Consider the following 11,921-nt stretch of genomic DNA (forward strand, 5'->3'; position numbering starts at 1 on the left):
GGTCCACGGACCGGTACCGGTCCGTGGACCGGGGGTTGGGGACCACTGCCCTAAAGAGTTGGTGTTATTCCAGTGTTAAATAAAAGCAATTCTGTCTGATATTGATTTCTAAATGAACACTAATACCAATTCAATCTAGTGTTGATTAGAAATGTTGATTAGAAATCGACACCAGACAGCTCCTCCCACAATTGCAACATATTTGTGACGTCAGGTGTTTGCAGAGACAGCAGCATGTCGTCTTGTCTGGAGCTTATTATAAAAAGGTAAGTTCCATGTTAAAATTATCATGTTTTTGACTATTTTTTTATGAATGCATTAATTTTCCATTTGCGCAAGAGTATCGATTCATAGTTCGCTTAACGTACGTTTATTTGTTTGGATATTACGGTACATATGACTGTTTATTATTTTTGTTAGAAGCTAAAGCTAGCCAAGCAGGTGTAGCATGAGGTGTCGGATGGTTAACCGAACATTAAAACTGTCAGAAAAATCTGAAGGCCATTTGAGTTAACATTATTTAGCTGTGGGGTCGTTTTCTTCAAGTGTTTGGCTGTAGACTGCAAAACGGGGGAGTGGCTGTGCTGAACTGGTAGATCAAGCGATCTAAGCCACAGGTGTCAAACTCCAGTCCTGGAGGGCCATTGTCCTGCAACATTTAGATGTGCCGCTGCTGGACCACACGTGAATAGAATAATTAGGTCATTAGCAGGACTCTGGAGAACATATCTACACAATGAGGAGGCAATTAAGCCATTTGTCTCCAATGTGTTGTACCTGTGGCACATCTAAAAACTGCCAAAATGTTTTTTCTTCATTAGTACATCATGTTGGTGACTGAAACCACGTTTCTTCTGACAGGTTGGCACGACTTTTATTGCTGTTCAAAATGTTTCTGTAAGCTGACTAATTTCTGTAATACCTAATGATAATGTAACACTTAATGTCTGAGCTGTGTTCATGGTAATTATTTCTGACTTTGTTATGCTTTATCTTGTAGGTGGTGAAATGCTCTCCAGGCTAAAGGTGGCCAGAGTATTTTAAATGAACATGATGGTTCATGACACATGACACACCCAGATGGGTCTGATCAGTTTTGCTCACACTTATTTTTAAAATATTTATTTATTATCCTAACGTGTCTGCTATTTTTCTTATTTTCCTTCCAGGCTGGGAAAAACAGGCATTCTTCTGTTGGTTCACTTGCTTCTTCCTACGTCCAAAGGCCACAAGAAAAATGCCAAAATAGCTCATGTCAAACTGTGGACCATGTTGTCAGATACGTGCAGGTATGTGGTTATTGTAATGATCCTGCTTCTTTGTAGAAGCACTTTCTCATTAGCTTCATTTGCTATTGAATGTAGCTGTATATATTATTAATATTCTTTTATTATTTGTTGTCTTAGCATTTTGTCAAAGATGGGAGCCAGTGTTGAAGCCTTTCTCTTTGTTGTGGAACCAGGACAGCCCTTCCTCCTACATGTTGGTGAAAATAAGAGCAGCACCAAAGACACTTCACCTTCAGTGCAAAGTACCTTTAATGTATGACCTTTGTTGTATATTGCTGTCAGTGTTTTAGTTTTGAAATAAAAGTACATTATGTACAGCTACTTCTGTTGGTATTTTTGTAGATTCAAGTGGCATCTAATGTCTTTTAAAATGAATTTGGGGATTATTGACTGCCAGTGGTATTTTCTGGGGAAAAAAAGGTTTTATTGGCTCTAGTGCCCTTTATGTAATAGTGAATAAACAGAAAAGTGGGTAATGAGAGAAGGGGAAGACGTTCAGTAAAAGCCGGGAAGCGAACCTGCAACAGCCACATTGAGAACTAGGGCCTCCATATGTGGGTTGTGCTTAACCCCTACGCTACCCCAGCACACCCTGCCAGTAGTATTTGAAAACTCAGATTTCTATGTTCTATATTTAACAATATTCTGGGTTAAATTGACACATTCATATTGTTAACTTTTGACAGTACACACTAGTATTGGGTAAATCAACACTGATGTGTTAAATTTCAACTACTGAGTGTTGATTCAACTCTTTCAAAAATAACAGTTTCAAAAGTGTCATTTTAACACAATTGAGAGTGGACCAATATATACCCTTTCAAAGTGTTTAATTCAGCTCTCTAGGAGTTGAATTAACACTTCCAAATTTGCTGTGTAGTGATGGACTCTGACCTGAACCTTCAGAGCCACATAAAGACAGTTACAAAGTTGACCTTCTATCGCCTGAAGAACATTTCTGGGATTAGAGGACTAATGTCTCTGCAAGATCTGGAGAAACTCGTCTATGCATTTATCTTTAGTCACATTGATTATTGCAACAATGTATTCACAGGTCTGCCTAAAATATCAGGCAGCTGATTAAAAAATGCTGCTGCTTGTGTTATGACTAAACCCAGGAAGACAGTATTAGGGAACAAAAGGTGGCAAACTCATGGAATATATAAAAAAAAAAACGCACATGACTCATATTTCTCAGTGCTCCATAGGGCAAGTGGGAAGAGATTTATTTTAGCACATCTGCGAAGACAATACATGTTCAATAAAAACAACACATCTACAAAAAATCCAAAATTTCCCAACCCTATTTCATCTCTATTGGTGTGTATTTAAAGTTTTCCTTAATTTTTGCAGTTATCTTGGCACAATTTATAATGGTCTCAGGACTTATTCCATATTCTGATCAGCGAACATCTGTTCCATCTCAGTTAGGTTGATTAACAACTTTTTCAAGTTGTTGTTCCTTATTTGTCCATACAGAAATTCCCTTCTGACCCCTTTTTGGCTTCAGCCAACCTTCCTTATGCACGCAAACTTTCTTTCATTGTCAAAGTGACCCGAGACCCTGCCATGGCCCTTTTCCTGTCTAAAACTGTACAACATAACTGTCTTCCAACATAATTCCCCGTATTCCACTTTCAAGTAGAATCCTAACTAATTTAGCAGCTATTTTAATTGTATTATACCAAGTTCCACATGCATTACTTCTGAATATGAAATGAATATATAAACATTTCTACATGTATGTGAAACCGGATCCTTTCTGTGTTGTGCTGGTTTTATTTATTGATCAGGCCGTGACACAGTTTGTCTTTAAAAGGATGATTCTCGATTTATTCTGATGAGAAAAACATAAAGAAAACAATCGTGTTAAAGGCTGCCTGCTCCAACTCCAACACAAAACAAAAGTACATAGCAAAAATTAACTTAAATCTACAAATAAACTGATGGATTTATTTATAGATTTATAAATAATCTATAAATAAATAGATTATTTATTTATAGATGTGTGCTGTTTATTTAGATAAAAAATAAACAGCACACACCTCTCCCACAGGACAACATGACAAAAGAGGAGGTTCTAAGGGGCGTAAACAATTTAAAGACAATACCACTGAAGAAGAAATAAAAAGGAGGGGCTTCCGATCTTAAAGTAAGACGGTTAAAACAATGACAGGTGTTTCAGTCAGGTAAGAAACAATACAAATACCCCCCCCAAAAAGACATTTTGTGTAATTATAACAAAAGAGAAATACAACCAGGTTACATATGTGCAAGTCCACTTAAGGTGTGTACAATATAAAATTGTGAAAATAAGTATTGTCATAATTAAACTTTAACAGGGTGTTTAATCAATCTATTTGAATTATCATATCAATCAATCATTTTTCTCCCACGGCTTGCCATGGCCACTTGTATAGGATCGAAAAATCCTGACAAGATTATTCTATCATACTCACTAGATAATTTTAGGAGACTGAAAAGAAAAGTCAAAATAGGCAAGTTTGTGTCAATATGGCAAGTCGTAGTTAAAAACCATCAAAAATTTAAACTTGTAAACATTTTTATTTCACAGCTTTTCTATGATTTTAGAAAATTTAATGTCTCGCTATTTCTGTTCAGAGTTGCATAAGAAACTCTTCTGTCACTGCAAAATAAATAAATACTATTTTTCTGTTAATTTAGAGATTATTATTTTTGGATGCTCATATTACTTCAGTCACTTTAATTCTCTTGCATCTCCTTTATTTGGCCATGCTCAATTTGTTTCACTGGCTCAGCCCTGGTTAGTGCGTTTGTGTTTTCCTGTGCATTTATGGATGACTTGTGTTACATCCAAAACTGACTGACTGCAGATTGCTCATATGGTGTACATGCTCTATCATTAAGTTAGTTTTCTGAATATTTTTTCTGACTTTACACAGTTTAATCGTCTCTGAATTCATGTTATTTTCTACTGTCACTACATGCTGGTATAGGAGGAGTGAATGATGTAAGTCAATGACTCAATGCTTGGTTTCCTTAGAAATACACTTTTTAAACTACTTTGAATCTCCCTTCTGTGAAGTTTTCGATGGAGCAGTAGGGGGTGGTGGGACCAAAAAGGTGTGTTACACTTTTTTGTGTTGCCGCCGAGGTAATACTTTTTTGTGTTACCTCGTCGGTAACGAGGTAAGTCTAGAAAAAGTGCAGCAGCAATGAACACAATGTGTAGCGTTTCCCACCTAATTTGCATCTCTTTATTTTGCAAAAACTTATTTTATACACACATTTTCCTGATCTCTAATTCCTATATTTCAGTCTCTAATAACTGAAACATGAGTGCTTTAAATGTCCACATATTCCAGTGTCTTCAAATAAATCTATTCATAACATCCAAATCTGTAGTAACTTTTACCACAGAACTTTAATATCTATCAAACATTGAATATATAGGAAACTGGAGTACTATGCTGACAGTGTAAATTACAGTAGACTCAGACTGTACTCAATATTAATAATTTACTAATATGTAATGTTTTTAGGGACTTCAGCACTTAAATCTTGGTTTTACTTTCACTCTGGGAATAAACAAAATAATCTGCAAACTTTAATTTAAATAATTAACCTTAGAAAATTAACACGCTTTACAAAGTACTCTTTCAATACAATAGACAGGGCAATCCTGACCCATCTCTGGCAGCCTGCCAGACACTGAGAAGGGCAAATTAACTTAACTGTGGGATACAGAGTTGTATTCGCAAGTCTATACTTTCACAAGAAACCTCTGTTAAGTTGCTGTTTTGCAGCTGGATATTAATTTTTTTACTCAATAATGTATCTTGATTAAAAAAATTATGAAATCAGTTAGCATTTCAACTTATTAAATCAGTTAGCATTTAAATCAGTTCCACTCAGTTCAGTTGAGTGAGCCAGTCCACCAACTTTGGATTTTGTGTCAACTAATATCCCCTTGTATCCTACAAATATGAACATTTACAGTTTGAGTGGTTATTATTTCAGAAAATCAGCTGAAAGTTTGGCTAATCTTACTAGCTAGCTGCTATTTTTTGTAGTTCTCAAGATTTGGTCCTTTTTATCGATGCAGCCTAAGTTTACATCTTGAAACCTGTCTGATTATTTTTTAATAATCTTTTCTTGTGTCTTGTGCAACAGCTATGAAAGCATCACAGACAGAGGCACCTCTTGGACCGTGGTCAGCCCCATCACCTTTACTTACAAGGTCACAGAAACTCATGACTTACTGGACCCAACCAATGACACTCTCTTGTTGGGCCACATCACCGACCCACAACATTTGGAGGACATTAAAAAATCCAATAAACCAATCAGGCGTTTTGTGGTAATTGACCAAGAAGTCTTTAAAATCTACGGCCCCAAGCTAACTGAATACCTTGAGGCTAACAATGTAGTGTACAAGATTTTGGCTCTTCCAATCACAGAGGGGAACAAATCCATGGAAACAGCTCTGAAGATTCTAGATGATGTCAATAACTTTGCTCTCGACCGTCGAACAGAGCCCATCATTGCCATTGGTGGAGGGGTTTGTCTAGACATAGTGGGCTTGGCAGCTTCATTGTACCGGAGGCGCACTCCTTACATTAGGGTCCCCACCACACTTCTGTCCTACATTGATGCCAGCGTAGGGGCAAAGACTGGGGTAAACTTCGCCAACTGCAAGAACAAACTTGGGGCTTATATTCCACCTGCAGCTGCATTGCTTGATCTATCATTTATGCAAACTGTTCCACGAAGACACATCTCCAATGGGCTAGCAGAGATGCTAAAGGTAGGATTCTTCATCTCTAACCTCGGCACCAGTTGTCTGGTATTGCTGTTCTAATAAATCTGTCTGTAGCTATGCGTCCATTACAAATGTGCACAAAACTTTGTCAATATTCTGCTTATGTAACAAAAAAAACAATTTTTCAACTGCGATGTTTCCATTAAATAAGAAACACATTGAAAGTTTTATGAATACATTTTTTTCACGCAATAAGTCATTAAAAAACAAGTAGCACCATGATCCCCCAACTATTTCCTGTTGCTACTACTACAGATCGCAGCTTTCTATGGATCAAGGTATGAGAAAAAATGTGAGGAAAAAATGTTATGGTTTAACAATTTTAATGATTTTACACAATAATAATAATAATAATAATAATAATAATAATAATAATAATAAACAAATGTAAAACACAATATACCTCATTTGAAACAAAAAGCAGCAATTAACAGTACAACTGCAAAAAATTATTTTAAAAATTGGTGATCACTGTCATACTAATTGCATCTTTAATGGTTTTATGCTGATATGTAAATGAGCAAAATATTAATTTTGAATTTTTTAAATAAAACAATGTATTGTTTTACAATGTACAGAACAGAATACATTCTTGAACCTTTTCTTTTGTACAGAGTAACAAGCATAAGAAGTCAACATTAGCTGGTTAATTAGTCAGGCTTTCTATCCTGGTGAATGGATGTATTTGATGGAGCAGAATTTCTCTTGTAAGCGAGACAGAAATGTACGATACATTTTTTCAGTCAGCTGACTGGCACTGTCCAGCAACAGGTTGGAGAAAGGCAGTTTTTCATTCAGCTGGAGAAATCTATGCATTTTCTCTTGCATCTCCTTAAAGAAATTTAAATCATCAGCATTTTAAAGGGGCTATAAGCACTATAAGGGAACAACCCTTCCCCATGACTCCCCCACTAAGCTCCTTGAGACTAGCCAACAACAGTTACTTGGTTCAATTGCACATCTGCTGAGTTCACTATATGAGCCACTTTGGAGTACAACGCTAGTAAAAACAAATGTTGTTAACGTGTTAATAGTGGAACCATGTTGTGATGACTTTCTGAAGGAAGAGTGTCAGAAAGAGCAGAAGTTTCTTGGAGACAGATGCCCAATTTCAAGGCATTACATTTCAAAGTCACTTTTCTTATTTAAGTTATGTTCAATATATACAGTATATACACAGCATTTTTATAACCACTCAAGGAAGCAGTCAAGAAAACACAACACTGCCACTTTAATACTCTACTCATAAAGTATGGCCTTTTTTACACTGTTTTAAAACCTAATTTCTTTAGTGATTTTCTCCTTCATTGCAGATGGCTTTGATGAAACATCAGGGACTCTTCGAGCTTCTTGAGGAACATGGCTGTATGCTGTTGGACACTAAATTCCAGGCTGACAACACTTTATATGGGCACAGTAGTGTTAAAGTTGCATCACAGGCAACCCACATAGCAATCACAACAATGCTAGAGGAGCTAGCTCCAAACCTTTGGGAAGACGACCTAAACAGACTTGTGGATTTTGGCCACCTTATTAGTCCAGCATTAGAAATGGTGAGCTGACACTTTTTTTTTAATCAATACTACTACTATTACAAAATCTTAAAATTCTTACTAGTCTCATCTTGTTTGAAGTCTGTTGCTATCCAATTAAATTATTCCCAGGTACATTACCACTACAATGGAAATCGCTCAATTATGTTTACTCGCTCTGGTCAACTGAACTGAATTCAGTGAAACCCATAGATTTCTTTTGTGTAATAAAATAATAGAAAGAGACTTGCTTCAGTTCTTTTACATTGACAAGAAAAATGCCAAAAATAATTTTGCTGATTTCTTTTAAGCAGAACTGAACAGGAAAGAGCTTGATAATACTTAATACATTAGTGGTAGCGTTCCCAAACATCAGTGGTGGTCAGTGGCGGTTTCTGATATGGGCAACATGGGCAACTGCCCGGGGCGCCATCTTGTGGAGGGCAGCATGAGAACCCTGTCCCCTCCATACTGGCATCAAGTCCAGCCAACCCCTGCCGCTCTTACAACTGGAGAATCTGAACGTCAACCATGCCCAATATTTGCACATGATAATGTGTGCTGATATGTACCTCGTCTAGTAGTACATTGTAGTGTTGTTTTGGTTACCCTTTTTTTTGTTTTTCTTTCAGTGTTGGTTAGAACAAGTTTTCTTATTCCTTTGTTCCTTTTGAGACTTATTATAAATATGTAAAATCTTGATTTCCCTGTAGAAACATTTAACTTGGAAGCACATTCTCCACACTTAATAGTCCCATTGCCTTGGTTTGATTGGGTACCACAATTCCAACTTGTATTACATTTTGAGCCAGTGCAGTTTTCTGTCACACTGCACTGTGACAAACAGTCCAAACCCTTTGAGCAACCTGTTCTCCACCTTGCCTGTGGTGGCGTTGTATCAAGAACCTCTGAAGGAATCAATACAAAAACCTCTGAAGAAGACACTGAACATCATTTCCTTCCTCATAAATTGTAAATAAAACGGAGTGGCATTTTCGTTTACAATTTCTTTTTAATGGTAAAAGACGCATTTCTCTTGGACTAGACTAGACTCGCATGTTTGTTTTGGTTATATTTACCCAGAATGCCCTGCGCTATTACCTGCTTCCTGTCTTGGGAGGAAGCAGACTTCAACTGAGTCCAGGCGTAGGTTTGTAGGCGGACTTATATTTGCTTTTATTGGTCCATATTTGAGGTCAATTGCACATTCACACCTCCCCAAACAAACTGGACTTTCTAGATCAAGGGTGTCCAAAGTTGGTCCTGGAGGGCCGGCATCCTGCATGTTTTACTTCTCTCCCTAGTGGTTGTAACAATCTCTTCATCAAGTCAGTGTTCTGCTTAGGCCTTCTAACGAGTGTGTAAAACCAGGGAGAGAACTAAAACATGCAAGATGCCGGCCCTCCAGGACTGACTTTGGACACCCCTGTTGTAGATAAATGGACTAGAGTTTGATGAAAGTGGACTAAACATGGCTGGAATGAGTGCACCTTTACCCTAGATGTCTGTCAATCACTTGGATATATTTATACTCCCTGGAAGTAGAACCAACCTCTTCTGAGCTTATTTTTTCCTCTCTGTATTTCAGAAAGTTCTTCCATCCTTACTGCATGGTGAAGCAGTAAACATTGACATGTCTTATATGGTATACTTGTCTCATGAGTGCGGCCTATTGATGGAAGAAGAAAAGCAAAGGATCATAAGCTGCATGGTTGGTCTGGAGCTTCCTGTCTGGCACGAGGAGTTCACCATGGAGCTAATTCAGAAGTCTCTGCAGGACAGGCTGAAGCATTCTGGTGGTTTGGTCAGAATGCCACTTCCTGTTGGTTTGGGGCAAGCAGGTAACAATCAAATACTGGCACAAACTCAATGTAATTTGTAATACTTTAGATGCAATGAATCTAAAGTTTTTATTTGCTTTCTCCTACTGCAGAAATTTTTAACAACATGTCATTTGACATCCTGCAGAGAGCTTACATCAAGTGGTGTGAGGAGCTGAGTGTCTCTTCTGACAGCACCTGTGACGTTTGATTCCCACATCCAACATCATGTCTCAGTCTAGTTTTTAAACAAATAAGTGTTTCTTGTATTAGGTACGTTGTTGCAGCATGGCTCACATGCATGGGGGACATTGTCGTAGTTACAGGCTAACATGGAAATACGTCCATCGTGTTTTCATATTACAGAGAACAACTTTATTTACACTGGAAGGAGTGGTCTGCATTATTAATGCCATAATTTGTGTTTAAGTAGTAAATAAAACTGCTCATAGGTTTGGTAAATGGATTAAAATTAATTATTTTTTTCCATTTGTTTTTGTTACAATCATGTAAGTGCCAATAACGCTTGCTCATTTTCTGCTTATTTCTGATGTAAAATACACTTACCAACAATACTAATTTTTATTTTATTTTTTTTACAAATAAAGAATGTGTGTTTATTTACTATAAATCAAATGTTTTGAAAATTATTTTTCCTTTCAATATACATTAACACTGTGTGACAAACTGATGAAAGTTTGTGGACAAGAGCTTAAAGGTAATGCTTAAAGACACGGTTGAGCCCAGCTCTGGAATGCCAAAACACTGAGGTGGCGCTGGACCCAGCCAAGACCCTGAATGAGTGCAGCTGCTGTGAGCATTTGGGAGATACTGCGCTGCTGCAGGGACACTGGGTGTTGACATGTGTTACCAGAGTCAAAAGGTCAAAAAAAAGTACTTTTCTGTGTTTTACATCATTGAGTTTGAGAAATTGTATGTATGTATATATATATATATATGGTGACGAACCAACCGGACATTGTGGTGGTGGATAAAGAACAGAGGAAAGCCGTTGTGGTGGATGTAGCAATACCAAGTGACCACAACATCAGGAAAAAGGAGAAACTGGAGAAATACCAGGACCTCAGAGAGGAACTGGAGAAGACCTGAAAGGTGAAGACCACAGTGGTGCCTGTGGTCATCGGGGCCCTCGGGGCAGTCAACCCCAAACTGGAGCAGGCTCAAACAGATCCCAGGAACAACATCAGACATCTCAGTCCAGAAATGTGCAGTTCTAGGCACAGCCAAGATACTGGAGGACCCTCAAGCTCCCAGGCCTCTGGAAGAGAGAGAGAGAGAGCGAGCCAGAGAGAGAGAGAGATCATGCCCAGAGGTTGAGAAATTATATATATACTTTTATATTAACTTTAAGCTTATTTTAAAAGTAAACAATGAAATATACTACAATTTCAGTATGTTTTAAATTAAATCTCAGTGTATACTTTAGACTAATGAAGTGATGCATGAATGTAGTAACATTCATGTATCGCTAATTCTCTTGTTTTAATGTAAAATGCTCTGTACCTACTGCCATCTAGTGGTAATAACATTACACGATTACGCCGCTAGTCACTACTACAGCAAAGACACACAAAGATGGCGCTATTTGCAGATAATTAATTCGTTTTCAAAAAATCTTTTAAGACCAATTACTGTATTTTCCGGACTATGAGCGCACCATACTATAAACCGTACCTTCAAATTTTTTTGAACCGCCCTCCCCCCTCCTGGAAACATACATATATCAGCCGCACCGGGCTACAGGCCGCTGGCATCTCTGCCGCTCTCGGTTTTCCATAAAGACCCAGCAGAGGGCAGCAGAGGGCTGCGTCCAAATAACTGCTGGATATGTTAAGGACGCAGTCCTCCGTCTCCAAATCCGGTTTTGTTCACGCCGAGTTTACGTGCAGCGGCTCTATTTCCCTCCTGTACTGCCAGATCAATACTCCTCAACTTAGAAGCTGCATCATATGAGTTTGAAAACATTTCTCTATCGTGCCTGCTGCTAGCATGTACTTGTTCTAAATGAAAATTAGCACGTTCTTTGATTTCCAATGATTCACTTCATGCTAAAGATTCAAAAATTCTGTGAAAACTGCATGTTCAAAGTGAAGAAAAAAGTAGCGGCTTATAGTCCGGAATATACGGTAGGTGAAATTGGATAATTTCCACGGCACACCTGACGATCACTGACGGTACACTAGTGTGCCGCGGCACAGGGGTTGAAAAACACTGGTTTAAGCAAATCAAGATGAACGAGGAAGCCAGAGATCTGGTATTAGAAAACCTAAAGACTTTACTGTCTCAGAAGAAGCTCTGACTCCACAAGATCATCACTTCAGTTCTGAGGATGAACCTCCAAATGGTCTTGATGGTGTAAGGCTTTTATTTTTTTTACACTGAGCAACTAGCTACATTTTTAACAACAGGAAAAACTGGTGTGTTTCCAACGCTAAGTGCTAAATACACATAATTT

At 37.8% G+C, this 11,921-nt stretch overlaps 1 protein-coding gene across 1 annotated transcript in view; it reads left to right on the plus strand.

Moving 5' to 3' along the window:
• eevs (2-epi-5-epi-valiolone synthase) overlaps positions 1–10,020 on the plus strand; it is a 17,135-nt gene extending 7,115 nt beyond the window's left edge. Inside the window, exons 2-5 of the mRNA XM_015021144.1 lie at positions 5,445–6,078; positions 7,407–7,646; positions 9,214–9,466; positions 9,559–10,020. Of these exons, the coding sequence (XP_014876630.1) occupies positions 5,445–6,078; positions 7,407–7,646; positions 9,214–9,466; positions 9,559–9,656 (1,225 nt within the window). The 3' untranslated portion in view covers positions 9,657–10,020. The remainder of the gene's footprint in view (positions 1–5,444; positions 6,079–7,406; positions 7,647–9,213; positions 9,467–9,558) is intronic.
• Positions 10,021–11,921: the final 1,901 nt, after the last annotated feature.

Source organism: Poecilia latipinna, unplaced genomic scaffold (assembly GCF_001443285.1).
Source record: "Poecilia latipinna isolate Pla-1442-1.1 unplaced genomic scaffold, P_latipinna-1.0 Scaffold2731, whole genome shotgun sequence".
In the NCBI taxonomy this organism is placed as follows: Eukaryota; Metazoa; Chordata; class Actinopteri; order Cyprinodontiformes; family Poeciliidae; genus Poecilia; species Poecilia latipinna.